The sequence below is a fragment of the Hypanus sabinus genome, chromosome 11 (genome assembly GCF_030144855.1).
Source record: "Hypanus sabinus isolate sHypSab1 chromosome 11, sHypSab1.hap1, whole genome shotgun sequence".
Lineage (NCBI taxonomy): Eukaryota > Metazoa > Chordata > Chondrichthyes > Myliobatiformes > Dasyatidae > Hypanus > Hypanus sabinus.
Genome location: NC_082716.1, coordinates 2,651,746 through 2,672,439, shown reverse-complemented (window position 1 = coordinate 2,672,439; position 20,694 = coordinate 2,651,746). Strand labels below are relative to the sequence as shown.

General features: G+C 47.4%; 1 protein-coding gene across 3 annotated transcripts in view; it reads left to right on the top strand.

Moving 5' to 3' along the window:
• Positions 1 to 20,694, top strand: part of tnni3k (TNNI3 interacting kinase) — a 170,237-nt gene that overhangs the window by 143,469 nt on the left and 6,074 nt on the right. For all 3 annotated transcript variants that reach the window (XM_059983675.1, XM_059983676.1, XM_059983677.1), the window contains 2 exons: positions 5,758 to 5,817; positions 5,926 to 6,095. In XM_059983675.1, the coding sequence (XP_059839658.1) occupies positions 5,758 to 5,817; positions 5,926 to 6,095 (230 nt within the window). The remainder of the gene's footprint in view (positions 1 to 5,757; positions 5,818 to 5,925; positions 6,096 to 20,694) is intronic.

Below are 20,694 nucleotides of genomic sequence, written 5' to 3'. Positions count from 1 at the left end.
TTAATCCCATCTTCCTGCACATAGTCTGTGTCTCTCCATTGTCTGCATATTCACCTCCACCTAAAGCAAACACCTCAATCATACCAGCCTCCACTCATCCACATGGATCACTGGTGTTTGACTGCAGAGCACTCTGACCTGAGCACTAGCTCCTGCCCTTTACTTCTAACTCCCTCTCATCATCTTCTTAAGCCCATCATCCCTACTAGGATATAGTCCTCTGTCCTGGGCCAGTCTTTCAAGTTGTCCCCAGGTATAGCCCATCCCTTCTGTCCCGGGGATGATGTCTCTGGAGTTCTGTTGGTGTTTCTGTAGCTTTGGGTTTTACAGGATTTGGTTGCCCCCTCCATGCTCAATGCTCCTCATTTCACAGCCAGGCTTGGGACTATCCATGAGGGAGTTGACTCCTCCTTACCCTGTCACTAAACTTTAACCAGACCCTTAACTCTCCACATTGTCCCCAAAATCACCCCTACAAACACAAAACAAGCAACTGTCTGAGCCACAACATCAGTATGGTTTGATGGTTTCACAGGTAGATAGGGTAGTAAAGAGAGCTTTTGGTACATTGGCCTTTATAAATCAAAGTATTGAGTATAAGAGTTAGAATGTTATGGTGAGGTTGTCCAAGACATCAGTGAGACCAAATTTGGAGTATTGTGTGCAGTTTTGGTCACTGAATTACAGGAAGGATATTAATAAGGTTGAAAGATTGCAGAGAAGGTTTACAAGGATGTTGCCAGGACTTGAGAAACGGAGTTACAGAGATAGGTTGAATAGGTTAGGACTTTTTCCTACACTCCATGGAATAATGAGGGGAGATTTGATAGAGGTGTATAAAATTATGATGGGTATAGATAGAGTGAATGCAAGCAGGCTTTTTCCACTGAGGCTTGTGGAGAAAAAAAAAAGAGGTCATGGGTTAAGGGTGAAGGGGGAAAAGTTTAAAGGGAACATTAGGGGAGGCTTCTTTACACAGAGAGTAGTGGGAGTGTGGAATGAGCTGCCAGATGAAGTGTTAAATGCAGGCTCACTTTTAACATTTAAGAAAAACTTGGACAGGTACATGGATGAGAGGTGTATGGAGGGATATGGTCCAGGTGCAGGTCAGTGGGACTCGGCAGAAAAATGGTTCGGCACAGCCATAAAGGGCCAAAAGTTCTGTTTCTGTGCTGTAATGTTAAATGGTTCTATGGTCAGTCTGAACACTTGGAGATCATTGACTGAGATCACAAGAAGGTTTAAGATAAATTCTGCTAATCCAGCACATGGGAGGGTTGCTGAGGATGTTGGATTAACAGAGGTCTCTGATATTACTCCTATAAATACCCCAACAAAACCCAACAGATATGGCTTGTCAGATGTGATTGGAAACTCATCTAGGAGAAGGAAAATTCTGATCTCAAATCTCCACTGCTTTGCGGCTACATATGCTCATGGGGAAGGCTTCAGAACTAAACCCAGAGGGAAAATCTGGGGCTCGGGTCCCTAAGGCAGTCATACGTTGAGTTCAACGCTGACTGACCTCTCCTGCAATGCTGCTGGTGTCAAACTGTATTGGATTCTCCTTTTGATGCATCATCTTCATGGAGAGGGGCAGTCGCTCTTTCTATTTTGTACTGACCTGGCTTGTGTAAACCATGTAGACAGCTATGGTCAACCCAGACCAACGGACAGGGTTAATTACTATTCCTTAAATGTCACAAATGGTACAATTTTTCCTCTGTATATTGTAAGTTTAGATGGAGAATGGCATTCCCAGTGAGTGGACAGGGTGCCACACATGAGGCTGATTAACAAAATAAGGGCCCATGATATTATAGGAAAGATGCTAGCATGGATAGAGGATTGGCCAAAAGGCAGGAGGTACAGATTGAGAATAAATGGGGCCTTTTCTGGTTGGCTGCTGGTGCTGGAGACAATTTCTTTTCAGCTTATATGGGAATGATTTGAATGACTAAATTGATGGTTTTGTGGCCAAGTTTGTGGAATATACAAAGATAGAACATAAGACCATAAGGTATAGAGGCAGAATTAGGCCATTTGGCCCCATCAAGTCTGCTCCTCCATTTCATTATGGCTGATCCATTTTCCCCCTCAGCCCTAATCTGCTGCCTTCTCCCCATATCCCTTCATGCCCTGATCAACCAAGAATCTCTGGAGGTGGAAGTAGTGCTGAAGGACTTAGACACCTTAGGAGAATGTGCAAAGAATTGGCAGATGGAATACAGTGTAGGAAAGTGTATGGTCTTGCACTTTAATAGAAGAAATTAAGGCATACACACAGGATGTCCCTTTAGAATGGAGATGAGGGTGAATTTCCTTAGCCACAGGGTGGTAACTCTGTGGAATTCATTCATTCATTCACAGATGGCTGTAAGGCAAATCATTGGGTGTGTTTGAAGTGGAAGTTAATAAGTTCTTGATTTAGCACGAGGAAATCCGCAGATGCTGGAAATTCAAACCAGTCGGGGCATCAAAGGTTACAGGGAGAAAGTAGGAGAGTGAGATTTAGCCATGGTGAAGGATGGAGCAGCCTTAGTGGGTTGAGTATATCCGATGCTCATCCGTGAACGGGAGGGAGTATGGGGAACGGGGTTCCCGGGGCGGAAACGGCACCCAGCGACCTATGTACAGAAATCTTCAACAGTTGTAAAGTAGGGTACACTCTAGGTCTGGCTCTACCTACCGACGAAAGAGAAGAGAGCAGCCAACACCACATCCTGTGTATACTGTTGCTCCTTCCCACTGTCAGGGCTGCTGGTGCCATTTCGGGCCCGGTGGCAGTCCCTGTCCCCCAACTCCTGCATTGTCCTCTCCCCTGGGCTCTCAGTGCTCACACCAGCCAGTGGCTGACTGTGGTTCAGGCTCTGGTGGTGTGGCCAGCTCCCACAGTCCACAGTTGTAGTGCCACAGGTTGAGGCTCAGAGAGTGTGGGCAAGGCCAGGAGCCAGTTCCCAGATATGTCCAGTCACAACAGGTCGCAGACTGCCCGCCAGGGGGACGTGGCAGATGGTGTTGGTGACGAGTTCCAGGGTGTGGAGTTCGGAATGGGTGGTGGTGCCTCTATCCAGGGTAACAGTCCAGTTCCATGCCAGAGCTAGCAGTCGGAGCTTGGCCAGGCTCGAGAACCAGCTGGCCCGAATACTTGAGATGGCGTTCGCGCTCAGCTCCAGCTTCTTCAGCAAATGGGGAGGTTCTGATGGTGGCAGAGTAGGAGGCTCCTGAGGGACGAGGCCACACAGATCTCCACAGTGCCGCTCTCGTGGAGGGTCAGCATAATCAACCCCAGGAAACTGGCCGGCGCCCACCGCTCCTCTGCCCATCAGCGCCAGGGTTCATGTGGTGGGGGGCAGAGCTGGAAAGAGATGAAGAGGAGTTTCTTTAGCCAGAGTGGTGAATCTGTGAAATTTGTTGCCACAGACAGCTATGGAGGCCAAGTCATTGGGTATATTTAAAGCAGAGGTTGATAGGTTCTTGATTTGACCGGGTGTCAGACATGATGGAACGGTGAAGCAGACTCAATGGCCTGAAGGACCTAATTCTATTTTTGCGACTTACGGTTTTATGGAAACCAGAGGGCGAGAGATCAGCTGGCTGAAAAGTTGCCCATCAGTCGTTTGACACCCTCTGGTGTCAGGCCACACTGCCCATCCAGTCTCACCCACAGAGCGTTGCTCTACAAACCCTTCCCATTCACCATCTGCTCTGCAGCATTCCCGTTGAATCTCGTCCCATCGCCCACTCAGGCAGTGGGAACCAGACTCAGCAACTACTGCTAACAGTAGGTGGAGGCACAGTGGGGCAGTTAATCAGTGACTGGGAGAGGGGTGTGCAGCTCATAAACAGGCCATTTGACCCATCAGATCCATGCAGCCCATTGCAACCAATCCTACACTGATCCATTTCGTTCCTCCCGCATTCCCATCAACTGTTCCCGGATTCCACCCCTCACTCACACACTAGGGACAATTTACAACAGCCGATTAACCCACCTACCCATACGGCTTTGGGAAAGGGGAGTAAACGAAAGCACCCTGGGAGAAACCCACACAGTCACAGGAAGAACGTGCAAGCCCCACACAGACGGGTGGAGGTTGAATTCAGCATTTAAAGTAGGTACATCGATGGGAACAGTATGGAGAGCTATGGTCTGGAGGCCAGCTGGTTTATGTGTTTGTTGATCAATGCAAAATCAGCCCTTTGAGCCATGCTACACAGCAATCCACCTATTTAACTCTAGCCTAATCATGGGACAATTTACAACCGCCAATTAATCTACCAATTGGTATGTCTTTCGACTGTGGGAGGAAACCCACACAGTCGTGGGGAAAGCATACAAGCTCCTCACAGGCACTGAACCCCAGTCGCCTGTACTGTAAAGTGCTGTGATAACCACTGTGCTGCAGTGGTTGATGAGACTAGACAGATTAACAGTTGGACGCAGACTGGGTTGGCTGAAGGGTCTATTTCTGTGCTATTTGACTCCATGCCCAATGTGTGAGGACTGAATGGCTGGAGAGATGGGCTTCCATACCGACTCCACTCTGTGTTCTGGTGCCCATAGGTACACATCCTTCCGGGAACCCATCCCCTATCTGGAATGGCGACTATAGATTATGTGGCTCTCAGCTCGGTTGGACAGAGGGTGATGTTCCAGGTGTACCTGGGATGTAGGGCAGCCTCTGGCAGATAGTCACTTCCTCCCCGCACACGGTGCAGGTGTTAAGGCAGGTGACGCGGGTCCCCAGGCTTCGAGGCCGCTGACGCGGGTCTGCAGGCGCACAGACATGGAAATCACCCTGAGAGTCACCAACATTCCTGCAGGAACATGGCAGAGATGTTTCAACGGACTGTGCACTTCCCAAGGCAGCCATCACTTTCACCCCACCAACCTTGCACATCCACACCTCATGGCCATTGCCCCTCAGGGGGCTTCTCTGCTTCAGGGGACAGTATGCAATCAAACCCATTGTCATGAACAGGATAGCAGAACCAGGCCCTTCAGCCAACAATGTCTGTGCTAACCAATCACACTAACTGCAGCCGTGGTGCATCCCCATCTCTCCCCGGTGCCCATCCAAATACTTAAATATGAGACCCCCCCTCTCAGGCATGGAGTTCCAGATTCCAACTACTCACCGGGAGGAAATAATATCCTCCCAGAAGATAAAACTCAGTTACGATTTGTTCACTGGAGCATCGGAGACTGAGAGGAGATTTGATAGAGGAATACCAAATTATGAGGGTATAGATAAGGTAAATGCAAACAGGCTTTTTTCCACTCAGGTTGGGTGAGACTATAGCTGGAATGCACAGGTTGTGGGTGAAATGTTTAATGGGAACTGAGAGGGGTCTTCTGAACTCAGAGGGTGGTGAGTGTGTGGAACGAGCTGTCAGTGGAAGTGGTGGATGTGGGTTTGATTACAACATTCAGAAGTTTGGATAAGTACATGGATGGGAGGGGTATGGAAGGCTATGGTGCAGATGCAGGTTGATGGGTCTAGAATAACAGTTCAGCATGGACTAGATGGGCTGAAGAGCCTGTTTCTGTGCTGTCGTGCTCTATGACTCCGTGACTCAAATCTCCTCTGAATCTTTTACCCCTCACACTAAACCTCTGGTTTTACACACCTGTTAGGGGAAAAGCTTCCAACTATCTGCCCTATCCATGTCCCTCATAATTCTGTACACCTCTATCTCACCAGTATCAACACCAGCAGGCTCACAAAATTCTTTCTTGTTCTTTTCATGCAGGAAAGACCGGAATTTTCGGAAATGGTGACTAATCTGGAGGAGTGTCTGTGCAACGTTGAGGTGGGTGAGGGTGTGTGTGAGAGTGCCCTAATCTTTGACCAGGACTTCGGCAGTTAAATTTACGTCTCCATCTAACACCTCATTCTTCGTACCTTTGCTCCAATCCAGCTAATGTCCCCAGCATCCAGTAACAGCAGCGGCTCCCTCTCGCCCTCCTCCTCCTCCGACTGCCTGCTGGCACGGGGGGGTCCTGGCCGCAGTCACGTTGCCGCTCTACGCACTCGCTTTGAGCTAGAGTACGCGCTCAATGCACGGGCCTATGCGGCCTGGTCCCAGAGGTACGTGTGCTGTGGGGTGGGGGTGGCCTGGTCCCAAAGGTATGTGTGCTGTGGGGTGGGGGCGGCCTGGTCCCAGAGGTACGTGTGCTGTGGGGTTCAGGTGATGTGGGGTGGGGGCGGCCTGGTCCCAGAGGTATGTGTGATGTGGGGTGGGGGCGGCCTGGTCCCAGAGGTATGTGTGATGTGGGGTGGGGGCGGCCTGGTCCCAGAGGTATGTGTGCTGTGTGGTTCAAGTGATGTGGGGTGAGGGCGGCCTGGTCCCAGAGGTATGTGTGCTGTGGGGTGGAATGATGTTGGGTGGGAGCGGCCTGGTCCCAGAGGTACGTGTGCTGTGGGGTGGAATGATGTTGGGTGGGGGGGGCGGCCTGGTCCCAGAGGTATGTGTGCTGTGGGGTGGAATGATGTTGGGTGGGAGCGGCCTGGTCCCAGAGGCACGTGTGCTGTGGGGTGGAATGATGTTGGGTGGGGGCGGCCTGGTCCCAGAGGTACGTGTGCTGTGGGGTGGAATGATGTTGGGTGGGGGGGGCGGCCTGGTCCCAGAGGTACGTGTGCTGTGGGGTGGAATGATGTTGGGTGGGGGCGGCCTGGTCCCAGAGGTACGTGTACTGTGGGGTGGAATGATGTTGGGTGGGGGGGGCGGCCTGGTCCCAGAGGTACGTGTGCTGTGGGGTGGAATGATGTTGGGTGGGGGGGGCGGCCTGGTCCCAGAGGTACGTATGCTGTGGGGTGGAATGATGTTGGGTGGGGGCGGCCTTGTCCCAGAGGTATGTGTGCTGTGGGGTGGGGGCGGCCTGGTCCCAGAGGTACGTGTGATGTGGGGGGCGGCCTGGTCCCAGAGGTATGTGTGATGTGGGGTGCAGGTGATGTGATGTGGGGGGCGGCCTGGTCCCAGAGGTATGTGTGCTGTGGGGTGCAGGTGCTGTGGGGTGGGGGCGGCCTGGTCCCAGAGGTATGTGTGCTGTGGGGTGGAATGATGTTGGGTGGGGGCGGCCTGGTCCCAGAGGTATGTGTGCTGTGGGGTGCAGGTGCTGTGGGGTGGGGGCGGCCTGGTCCCAGAGGTATGTGTGCTGTGGGGTGGAATGATGTTGGGTGGGGGCGGCCTGGTCCCAGAGGTATGTGTGCTGTGGGGTGCAGGTGATGTGGGGTGCAGGTGATGTGGGGTGGGGGGGCGGCCTGGTCCCAGAGGTATGTGTGATGTGGGGTGGGGGCGGCCTGGTCCCAGAGGTATGTGTGCTGTGGGGTAGGGGCGGCCTGGTCCCAGAGGTATGTGTGATGTGGGGTGGAGTGAGTTGGGTGGGGTGGGTGACATAAGGTGAAGGCTGGGGTGGAGTGAGTAGGATGGGGTTGGGATTATATGGGTGATGTTGGGTAAGTTGGGTTGAAGTGGGTTGGGGGATGTAGGGTGGAGGTTGGGCTGGTGGTTTGGGGTGGGGCTAAGGAGATTTGGATGTGTTGATTTGGTGTTGGATTGGGTGATGTAGGGTGTGGGTGAGTATTGTGGGGAAGTGATTGTGGTAGTGGGTAGTGGGACTGGGCAGTGTGGGGTTGGGTAGGTGGGTTGAGGTGGGCATTTCAGAGTGAGGCTGATACAACATTCCCTTGGACCCCTCTTCAGACTGTTTCCCTTGGACCAAAGAGCCGAGGAAGAATGTCAAGGCTTTGGAGGGGTACAGAAGAGGTTTGCCAGGATGTTGCCTCAGTTAGGGTAACGAGAGGCTGGACAAACTCACGTTGTTTACTCTGGCAGAGGGGAGACCTGATACAGGTTTATAAGATTACAAAGGCATAGACGGGTAGTTACTGTCTTTGTTTTCCCAAAGATGGAAACATCCAAGACCAGAGGACATGGGTTTAAATGTAAAGATATTGTGTGGGTAACACACACAAAATGTTTGAGGAGTGAAGCAGGCTAGGGAGAATCTATGGAAAAAGAGTACAGTTGATGTTTTGGGCTGAGAATCTGCTGAAGACTCTCGGCTCAAAACGTGGACTCTGCTCTTTTCCATAGATGCTGCCTGGCCTGCTGAGTTCCTCCAGCATTTTGTGTGTTTCCAGCATCTGCAGATTTTCTCTTGTTAGGAATTGTGTGGGCAAGTTTTATTTTTATAAAGAGTGCCAGGTTTGATGATGGAGGCATTCAAGGGGCTGTCAGACAGACACATGAATGTGCAGGGAATGGAGGGATAGGGCCATTACAGACAGAAAGGATTTGGTTTAATGCAGCATCATGTTCAGCACAGACATTGTGGGCTGATAGGCCTGTTTCTGTGCTGTTATGTTCCACGTTTTCTGTTCAGACTTTCTTGGCAGCATTCCACCAGTCAACAGCACAAAGAAAATTTTGATTTTAGTCTGCCCAGTCCCGTTCTGGAGTCTGTCCCTGGTTGGTGTGGGCCGAGGTTAGGAGCTGTGTGTATGGCTGCTAATTCAGCCCTGAATAGGATAGTTAGGATGCCAAGTCCCCAGAAATGGCCCCTTGGTAAAGCTTGAGGGTGGGGGAAGAGGGGTGATGAGAACCAGCGGGTCTGTTCAGCAGCAAATCCTAAAGGGCTCAGCTAAGGACAAATAGTTATGGAGACATCAGCACAGAAGCAGACCCTTTGGCCCATTGAGTCCATGCTGACCCTCCACTAACCACTGGCACAACCCCCACCCCACATCACTACCCGTTGATACTGATCCCATTTTATTAGAACATAGAACATTACAGCACAGTACAGTCCCATCGGCCCATGTGATTGTGCTGACCTTTCAACCTGCTCGAAGATCAATATAATCCTTCTCGCCCGTTTTTAGATATGGGACCCAAAACATTCATCCATTTTCTCCCATCCTCTTGAAACAAGAGGAGACTTGCAGCACAGAAACAGGCCTTTTGGCCCATCAGCCACTCATTGACCAATCATACACTGATCCTATTTCATTCCCAGCAACTACCCTCCTCCCCTAGATTCCACCCCTCACCCACATACTAGGGACAATTTATCATCACCAATTTGTGATGGAAGTGGAGAAACCGGGGTGTTCCCAGGAGGGAGAGAGAGAAAAAGTGTGTGAGAGTGTGAGTGTGAGTGTGAGTGTGAGTGTGAGTGTGAGTGTGAGTGTGAGTGTGAGTGTGAGTGTGAGTGTGAGTGTGAGTGTGAGTGTGAGTGTGAGTGTGAGTGTGAGTGTGAGTGTGAGTGTGAGTGTGAGTGTGAGTGTGAGTGTGAGTGTGAGTGTGTGTAGACAGACACATACATTAACGTACACATCAACATTGCATTTGCCTTCCTCACCACAGGCTCAACCTGCAAATTAACCTTTAGGGAACCCTGCACAGAAACTCCCAAGTCCCTTTGCACCTCAGTTTTCTCTCTATTTAGAAAATAGCCAACCCTTTAATTTCTTCTACCAAGGTGCATGACCATATTCCCTGATACAGTATTCCATCTACAATTTTTTGCCCATTTTCTTAATCTGTCTTAAGTCCTTCTGTAGCCTCTCTACTTAGACACTCACACACACTTACGCGCCCCCCCATCAGCTTCCGAGCTTCACTTCCTGAGGAGATTCTTCAAATTCAGTTTATTGTCATTCAACTGTACATGAATGCCGCCAAACAAAACAATGTTCCTCTAGACCAAGGTGCACAACACGGTACATCCAACTTACACACAACACAAAGTAATATTACCACAAATAAATTAATTAACAAATAAGGTGCATTTACAATACAAGTTAAAAAAGTAAACAATATAATGTTACTGGTGGTGACAAGGAGTTCAATAATCTTACGGTCCGCGGGAAGAAACAAGTTCTCACCCTAACAGTTCTAGAAATAATGCTCCGGTACCTCTTGCCTGATGGTAGGGGGCCAAAGAGATTGTAGGACGGCTGAGAGGGATCATTGACAATGCTGAGAGCCCTGTGTACAAGGCGTTCCTGATAAACGTTGGATCGGTGGAAGAGAGACTTGTCTTGTTTCTGTTCTCCCACAACATGCTCCAAACAAGTCCCTACCAACCCTGTGTTAACCAATGAGAATTTTACAGCATAAATATTTAAAACAGAATGAACAGAGACACGAAAGACAACACTTACCACCCTGAGGCAAGATGGTAGAGACATCAGATGCCTCGATACTCGTGCGACGGAGAGCGAGAACTCAGTGGAGCAGAGCGGGGCAGCTCTGGTTTCAGCTGGAGGCTGTAGCTGTAGTCACACTGGAGACCAGCTAGGCTGCTGATACCTGACACTGTCCCCCAGATACCTCACCATCACGGGCTGCTGCTCCTGTGTATCAGTCGAGCTGGCGAGGTGAGAGTCTGGGGACATTCCCCCAGGAGAACCTCTGTGATTGGGGGGGTAAGAAATGCTCTCATTATACCAAGGTGTCTCGACTGATCAGCAAATTTGTAAATCGCACCAAGACTGGGAGCGTAGTAGACAGGTAGGAACACTATCAAAGCTTAGAGCAGGATCTCGACCACCTGGAGAAAAGTGGCTGAAAGATGGCAGATGGAATTCAATGCAGACAGTGTGAGGTGGACAGATCAGGGTAGGTCTTGCACTGTGAGTGGCAAGGCGCTGAAGAGTGTGGTAGAACAGAGGGATCTGGGAGCAATTCCTAGACTTTGTTCACAGCTTGTGACATAGTTACTATTCCAGTGTAGGGCATGATTCAGCCTATGCACAGACTATGCACTGAAAGTTTGTGGCAGAACAAATAGGTAGTGTGTTGATTAATGTTCTCACCTCATCTGGGCCCCAGCAGCATGTTCCACACACCCACTGCTCTTTAAAACCCAAACATGCCCCCCTGAACTTTCTTCCAATCACCTGAACATTATGCCCCTCATATTAGGCATTTCTACTCTGGGCTGTCTACTCTATTTTTTGCCTCTTCTTATCTTGTGCACTTCTAATCCTCATAAGAACACACTCTCCAATCCAGGCAATGTGCATTTACTTATTGAGAGATAGCATGGAGTAGGACCTCTGGCCCAACCAGCAGCCCCAATTTAACCTAAACCTAATCACGGGACAATTTACAAAGACCAATTAACCTATCAAACAGAATGTCATTGGACTGTGGGAGGAAACCAGAGCACCTGGAGAAAACCCACCTCATCATGGGGAGAATGTACAAATTAACATTGCATTTGCCTTCCTCACCACAGGCTCAACCTGTAAATTAACCTTTAGGGAACCCTGCACAGAAACTCCCAAGTCCCTTTGCACCTCAGTTTTTTATATTTTCTCTCTATTTAGAAAATGGCCAACCCTTTAATTTCTTCTACCAAAGTGCATGACCATACACTCCCTGACACTGTATTCCATCTACAATTTTTTGCCCATTTTCTTAATCTGTCTTAAGTCCTTCTGTAGCCTCTCTACTTAGTCAAAACTACTTGCCATATAACCATATAACAATCACAGCACGGAAACAGGCCATCTCGGCCCTCCTAGTCCGTGCCGAACTCTTAATCTCACCTAGTCCCACCTACCCGCACTCAGCCCATAACCCTCCACTCCTTTCCTGTCCATATACCTATCCAATTTTACCTTAAATGACACAACTGAACTGGCCTCTACTACTTCTACAGGAAGCTCATTCCACACAGCTATCACTCTCTGAGTAAAGAAATACCCCCTCATGTTTCCCTTAAACTTCTGCCCCCTAACTCTCAAATCATGTCCTCTCGTTTGAATCTCCCCTACTCTCAATGGAAACAGCCTATTCACGTCAACTCTATCCCTCTCAATATTTTAAATACCTCGATCAAATCCCCCCTCAACCTTCTACGCTCCAATGAATAGAGACCTAACTTGTTCAACCTTTCTCCATAACTTAAGTGCTGAAACCCAGGTAACATCCTAGTAAATCGTCTCTGCACTCTCTCTAATTTATTGATATCTTTCCTATAATTCGGTGACCAGAACTGTACACAATATTCCAAATTTGGCCTTACCAATGCCTTGTACAATTTTAACATTACATCCCAACTTCTGTACTCAATGCTTTGATTTATAAAGACCAGTGTTCCAGAAGCCTTCTTCACCGCCCTATCTACATGAGACTCCACCTTCAGCCAACTATGCACTGTTATTCCTAGATCTCTCTGTTCTACTGCATTCCTCAATGCCCTACCAGTTACCCTGTATGTTCTATTTGGATTATTCCTGCCAAAATGTAGAACCTCACACTTCTCAGCATTAAACTCCATCTGCCAATGTTCAGCCCATTCTTCTAACCGGCATAAATCTCCCTGCAAGCTTTGAAAACCCACCTCATTATCCACAACACCTCCTACCTTAGTATCATCGGCATACTTACTAATCCAATTTACCACCCCATCATCCGGATCATTTATGTATATTACAAACAACATTGGGCCCAAAACAGATCCCTGAGGCACCCCGCTAGTCACCGGCCTCCATCCCGTTAAACAATTATCCACCACTACTCTCTGGCATCTCCCATCTAGCCACTGTTGAATCCATTTTATTACTCCAGCATTAATACCTAACGACTGAACCTTCTTAACTAACCTTCCATGTGGAACACGTCAAAGGCTTTGCTGAAGTCCATATAGACTACATCCACTGCCTTACCTTCGTCAACATTCCTCGTAACTTCTTCAAAAAATTCAATAAGGTTTGTCAAACATGACCTTCCACGCACAGATCCATGCTGGCTACTCCAAATCAGATCCTGTCTATCCAGATAATTATTAATACTATCTCTAAGTATACTTTCCATTAATTTACCCACCACTGAAGTCAAACTGACAGGTCTATAATTGCTAGGCTTACTTCTAGAACCCTTTTTAAACAATGGAACCACATGAGCAATACGCCAATCCTCCGGCACAATCCCCGTTTCTAATGACATCTTAAAGATCTCTGTCAGAGCTCCTGCTATTTCTGCACAAACTTCCCTCAAGGTCCTGGGGAATATCCTGTTAGGACCCGGAGATTTATCCACTTTTAAATTTCTTAAAAGTGCCAGTACTTCCACCTCTTTAATTGTCATAGGTTCCATAACTTCCTTACTTGTTTCCCACACCTTACACAATTCAATATCCTTCTCCTTAGTGAATACCGAAGAGAAGAAATCGTTCAAAATCTCTCCCATCTCCCTCGGCTCCACACATAGCTGACCACTCTGATTCTCTAAGGGGCCAATTTTATCCCTCACTATCCTCTTGCTTTTAATATAACTGCAGAAACCTTTCAGATTTCCTTTCACCTTATTTGCCAAACCAACCTCGTATCTTCTTTTAGCTTTTCTAATCTCTTTCTTAAGATTCCTTTTACATTCTTTATATTCCTCGAGCAATTCCTTTACTCCATGCTGCCTATATCTATTGTAGACATCCCTCTTTTTCTGAACCAAATTTCTAATATCCCTTGAAAACCATGGTGCTTTCAAACCTTTAACCTTTCCTTTCAACCTAACAGGAACATAAAGATTCTGTACCCTCATAATTTCACCCTTAAATGACCTCTATTTCTCTATTACATCCTTCCCATAAAACAACTTGACCCAATCCACTCTCTCTAAATCCCTTCGCATCTCCTCAAAGTTAGCCTTTCTCCAATCAAAAATCTCAGCTCTAGGTCCTGTCCTGTCCTTCTCCATAATTATATTGAAGCTAATGCTATTGTGATCACTGGACCCAAAGTGCTCCCCAACACATACATCTGTCAGCTGACCTATCGCATTCCCTAACAGGAGATCCAACACTGCCCCATCTCTAGTCGGTACTTCTATGTATTGTTGCAAAAAACTATCCTGCACACATTTCACAAACTCGAAACCATCCAGCCCTTTTACAGAATGAGCTTCCCAGTCTACGTGTGGAAAATTAAAATCTCCCACAATCACCATCTTGTGTTTACTACAAATATCTGCTATCTCCTTACACATTTGCTCTTCCAACTCACGCTCCCCATTAGGTGGCCTATAATACACTCCTAACAGTGTTACTACACCCTTCCCATTCCTCAATTCCACCCAAATAGTCTCCCTAGAGGAGCTCTCTAATCTATCCTTCCAAAGCACCGCCATAAGATTTTCTCGGACAAGCAATGCAACACCTCCTCCTCTGGCCCCTCCTACTCTATCACACCTGAAGCAACTAAATCCAGGAATATTTAGTTGCCAATCACACCCTTCCTGCAACCATGTTTCACTAATAGCTACAACATCATAATTCCAGGTATCAATCCACGCTTTAAGCTCATCCACCTTTCTTACAATGCCCCTATCATTAAAATAGATACATTTAAGATACTCTCCACCTCCTCCTCTCTTTTCATCCCTAACAATGCATTCAAATTTATTATCCTTTTCTTTCTTCTCCCCTACATCTTCGGGCTGAGCACATCCCTTCTCCATCACCTGCCTTTCCTCCCTCACACACTGTCTACTTACTTGCTCTACTGGTGAACTAACCTCCTCTCCCATAGTTTCCTCAAATTGATTCCCGCCCCCCCCATCTTACCAGTTTAAAGTCTACCCTGTAGCCCTAGCAAACCTCCCCGCTAGGATATTGGTCCCCCCAGGATTCAAGTGTAACCCGTCCTTCTTGAACAGGTCACGCCTGCCCCAGAAGAGGACCCAATGATCCAGAAACCTGAATCCCTGCCCCCTGCTCCAATCCCACAGCCACGCATTCATCTTCCACCTAATTCCATTTCTACTCTCACTGTCGCGTGGCACAGGCGGTAATCCCGAGATTACTACCTTTGCGGTCCTTCTTCTTAACTGCCTTCCTAACTCCCTATACTCTCGTTTCAGGACCTCTTCCCCTTTCCTACCTATGTCATTGGTACCTACATGTACCACGACCTCTGGCTCCTCACCCTCCCACTTCAGGATATCTTGGACGCGATCAGAAACGTCCCGAACCCTGGCACCAGGGAGGCAAATTACCACCCGGGACTCCCGATCACCTCCACAGAACCGCCCGTCTGAACCCCTGACTATCGAGTCCCCTATTACTATGGTCCTCTTTCTTCTATCCCTACCCTTCTGAGCTACAGGGCCGTCCTCTGTGCCGGAGGCCCGGCCACTGTCACTTCCCCCAGGTAGGCTGTCCCCCCCCAACAGTACTCAAACATGAGTACTTATTGTCAAGGGGTACAGCCACTGGGGTACTCTCTAGTACCTGCCTCTTCCCCTTCCTGACTGTAACCCACCTATCTGCCTCCCGTGGACCCGGAGTGACCACCTGCCTGTAACTCCTCTCTATCACCTCCTCACTCTCCCTGACCAGGCAAAGGTCATCGAGCTGCAGCTCCAGTTCCCTAACTCGGTCCTTCAGGAGCTGCAGTTCGGTGCACCTGGCGCAGATGTGGACGTCCGGGAGGCTCGGAGACTCCAGGACCTCCCACATCCGACACCGAGAACAACAAGCTGCCCTCACACTCATACTTCCCAAATAACTGAAAATAACAAGAACTAAAAGATAAGCCTACTGTGCCCTCTTCCGCCTAAGCCCCCTGAGCCCAAGCCCATCACTCTGCTCCCGGCGCACTCCGCTGCCCACAAATGAAGCTGCCCGCTTCTTAAGGCTGCGTTATTTTTATATCTTCCCTCCTTCTCAGGCCTCCTCACGCGCCTGCGCAGTCCCACCTCTCAGAACTCCCATCTGAGACGCAATTGGACAACTTGAAAATGGCCGCCGCCGCACTTCCTCTCAAAGCCTCGCTGTCCTCTTCCAAAAGAGAACTACCTCACTCAGTCTTCTCCTTTTTATATCTTCCCGCCTTCCCAGGCCTCCTTCACGCACCTGCGCAGTCCCGCCTCTCAGAGCTCGGATCTGAGATGCAATTGGACAATTTGAAAATGGCCCTTCTTGCTATTTTCATATCACCTGCAAACTTTGCAACAAAGCCATCATCCAAATCATTGACACATATATGAAAAGTATCGGTCCTAACACAGACCTGTGAAACACCACTAGTCACAGGCAGCCAACCAGAAAAGACTCCTTTTATTCCCACTCTTTCCCTCCTGCCAATCAGCCATTGCTTTATCCATGATAGATTCTTTCATGTAATACCATGGACTTGGAACTTGTTACCAGGCCTCATGCGTGGCACATTGTCAAAGGCCTTCTCAAAATACAAGTACGCAACATCAAGAGATTCTTCTCTGTCTATCCTGTTTGTTATTTTTTCAAAGAATTTCAACAGATTTTTCAGGCAAGAATTTCCCTTGAGGAAACCATGCTGACTACGGCCTGTTTTGTCATGTGCTTCCAAATACTCTGAGATCTCATCCTTAGTAATCAATTCCAACATCTTCCCAACCTCTGTGGCCTATAGTTTCCTTTCTTCAGCCTCTCTCCCTCTTGAAGAGTGGAATCACATTTGTAATTTTCCAGTTTTCTGGAACCATTCCAGAATCTAGTGATTCTTAAAAGATCATTACTAATACCTCCACGGTCTCTTCAGCCACCTCCTTCAGAACTCTTTGGTGTACACCATCTGGTCCAGGTGACTTATTTACCTTCAGACCTTTCATTTTCTCAAAAACCTTCTCCCTATTACTGGTAACTTCACACACTTCATGACCCCTGACACCTGGAACTTCCATCATACGCCAATGTCATCCACAGTGAAGTCTGATGCAAAATACTTATTAATTTCGTCTGCCATTTCATTGACCCCATTACTACCTCTCCAGCGTCATTTTCCAGTGATCCAATATCGACTCTCGATCTCTTTTACACTTTATGTATCTGAAAAATACATGGAAACTATGGTTGTGTCATCTTTTCTTTCGAATACTTCTTCCTCTTTGGGATGTATATATCTTATGCCTTCTCCCTTGACAACAACCCTATTAGCAGATGAACTTAATGGATACTTTGCATTTGTCAAAACTGTAGAAGACACTAGTAATGTGCCAGAGGTCTGTGACTGTCTGGGAGTGGGAGTGTGCTATTACAAAGGAAAGAGTGCCAGGCAAATTCAAAGATCTTAAGGTGGATAAGTTACCTGGACCAGATGGACTACATCCCAGGGTCCTGAGAGAGGTTGCTGTAGAGATCACAGATGAAGAGGTCACAACATTTCAAGAATCACTTGAAAGATTGCAAATGTCGCTCCACTCTTTATGAAGGGAGGAAGGCAAAGGAAAGGAAATTAAAACCCAGTTAGCCTAACCTCAGTGGTTGGGAATGTGTTGGAGTCTGTTATTAAGGATGAGGTTTCAGCGAACGGAGATAAATGATAAAATCATTCAGAGTCAGCATGGTTTCTGTAAAGGGAAATCTTGCCTGACAAGTCTGTTAGAACTCTTCGAGGGAGTAACCAACAGGGTGGACAAAGCAGAGGCAGTGGGTGTCAGTTACTTCAACTTTCAAAAGGTTCAGAGGTCCAATTTAATGTCAGAGAAATGTATACAATATACATCCTGAAATGCTTTTTCTTCACAAACATCCACAAAAACAGAGAAGTGTCCCAAAGAATGAGTGACAGTTAAATGTTAGAATCCCAGAGACCCCCCCCCCCCCAGCTCCCCTTCCTCCCACACATAGGTGGCAGCAAGCAACAATCCTCCCAACCCCCACTGGCAAAAAAAAGCATCGGCACCCGTCACCGAGCACTCAAGTGTGAGCAAAGCAACAGCAAAGACACAGACTTGCAGTTAGCCCAGGGACTTCGCGTTTCACCCGGCTTTCGACATACCGCAGGCATTCTCTCTCCTTAATAAGGGAGAAGGAGGTGTCTCCATTTTCCCAGCGAGTGCAAGACATAACAAATAACTCACTGGTTTACGATGTTAGAAGTCTGTTATGTCGCTTTTTTCGAGCTCTGTGCCTGAAGATCTCAAAGATCCTGGGTCTCCGGGCTACCAGCCTGTAGATATTCCAACTCCCCCAATGACACACGGGTCTCCTGCCGTGACATTGACCCTCGATCTGCCTGTCTCCAGAGCCCCGAGCTCCCAGGCTTCCAAATCCGAGTCAGACTCTTAGACCCGCCCTTGGCGTGCCAAACAACAGCCAGTTGTAAAACCCCAAGAACAGGTCCCATTTCCTGCAAAGATCCGAAGCCAGTGTGTAGAATCGAACTGAAAGGGAAAAATAAAAATATTAAAGCTGTTTCGGAAGATGCAAGTAAAGGAGTCGCTGTTTAGCATCATCATTACGCCTGGTGTTTGATAAGCTGCCACACGTAAGTCCGCTTAACAGAATTAAATCCTGTGGTATTACATGAAAGTTAATGGCATGGATAGCAGAATGGCTGACAGTTAGGAGGCAGAGAGTGGGAATAAAAGGGGGCCTTTACTGGTTGGCTGCTGGTGACTATTGGTGTTCCGTAGGGGTCAGTATTGGGACCGCTACTTTTCACATTGTTTGTCAATGATTTGGATAATGGAATTGATGGCGTTGTGGCAAAGTTTTTGAAGATATAAAGATAGGTGGAGGGGTAGGTGTGCTGAGGAAGCAATGTGATTGCAACAGGACTTAGACAAATTCGAAGAATGGGCAAAAAATTGGCAGAGGGAATACATTGTTGGGAAATGTGATAATGCATTTTGGTAAAAGGAACAATAATGCAGACTATTATCTTCATGGGGAAAAGGTTCAAATATCAGGGACTTGGAAATCCTCGTGCAAAACTCCCAGAAGGATGTGTTAACATTGGAGAGAGTCCAGAGGAGCTTCATGAGGATGATTCTGGGAATGAAGGAGTTAATGAATGAATAGCCTTTGGCAGCTTTGGGCCAGTACTCACTGGAATTTAGAAGAATGTGGGGGAATCTCATTGCAAGCTGCTGATTATTGAAAATACTCGATAGGGTAGATGTGGATGTTTCCTATGGTGGGGGTATCCAGAACTAGAGGACACAGCCTCCAAAATTGAGGGGTGACCTTTCAGAACAGAGGTAAGAAAGATTTTTTTTAGCTAGAGAGTGGTGAATGTGTGTCTATAGGTATTTTTAAGGTGGAAGTTGATTGTTTCCTGATCAGTCAAGGCATTGAAGGATATGGCAAGAAGATAGGTGTATAAGTTTGAGGGTGGATCTGGGAAGGCAGAGCAGACTCAATGGGCTGAATGGCCTAATTCTGCTCCTGTGTCTTATAGTCTATTATTTTTATGCATTTCCTTCATCTGATTACATATGTTTCTTAATGTTTCTTAATGTCTCAGTGGCTGTTAGGGGTCTGTAGTACAATATCATCACTGTGATTTCACCCTTCATATTCTGAGTTCTACCCAAATGGACTCTGTGTCTGACCCCTTCATTATGTATCCCGAGTGCAGCTGTGATATTGTCCCTGATTAGTGGTGCAATTCCACTCCTCCTTTTACCTCCTCCTCTATCTTTTCTAAAACATTGAAAACCTGATACATTAATAATCCAGTCCTGCCCCTCTCTCAACCATGTTTAAGTAATGACCAGAACATCATAGTTTCATGTTCTGATCCATGCTCGAAGTTCATCACCTCTTCTATGTATTATTGCAAAAAACTATCCTGCACACATTTCACAAACTCTAAACCATCCAGCCCTTTTACAGAATGAGCTTCCCAGTCTACGTGTGGAAAATTAAAATCTCCCACAATCACCACCCTGTGTTTACTACAAATATCTGCTATCTCCTTACACATTTGCTCTTCCAACTCACGCTCCCCATTAGGTGGCCTATAATACACTCCTATCAGTGTTACTACACCTTTCCCTTTCCTCAATTCCACCCAAATAGCCTCCCTAGAGGAGCTCTCTAATCTATCCTTCCAAAGCACTGCCATAAGATTTTCTCGGACAAGCAATGCAACACCTCCTCCTCTGGCCCCTCCTACTCTATCACACCTGAAGCAACTAAATCCAGGAATATTTAGTTGCCAATCACACCCTTCCTGCAACCATGTTTCACTAATAGCTACAACATCATAATTCCAGGTATCAATCCACGCTTTAAGCTCATCCACCTTTCTTACAATGCTCCTATCCCTTATCAAATCCCTTACTGAAATCCAGCTACACTACATCCACTGCTCTGCCTTCATTAATGTTTTTGTTACATCCTCAAAGAATTCAATCAGACTCGTAAGGCACGACCTGCCTTTTACAAAGCCTTGCTGACCATCCCTAATCTGATTATGTCTCTCCAAATGCTCGTAAATCCTGCCTCTCAAGGTCTTCTCCAACAGCTTGCCCACTAGTGAAGTAAGACTCACTGGTTTATAATTTCCTGGGATATCTCTACTTCCTTTCTTGAACAAGGGAACAACATTTGCAACTTTCCAATCCTCTGGTACTTCTCCTGTCCCTATTCATGATGCAAAGATCATTGCAAGAGGCTCAGCAATCTCCTCCCTCGCTTCCCAAAGTATTCATCATGCACCTCTAACTCCATGCACACATTTCAACTATCACATCTGACCGGTTCTGATGGTGTCTGACCTGCTGAGTTCGTCCAACATTTTGTGTGTGTTGCTTTGGATTTACAGCATCTGCAGAATTTCTAGTGTTTCCAGTTGATAGATTTGTTGCTCAGTGTAAGTTGTCCAGTGATTAGGCTAGTTTTCAATGGGAGAGTTGCGGGCAGTGCAGCTCGTTGGTCCAGATGTGCTGGTCCCATGCTGTTTA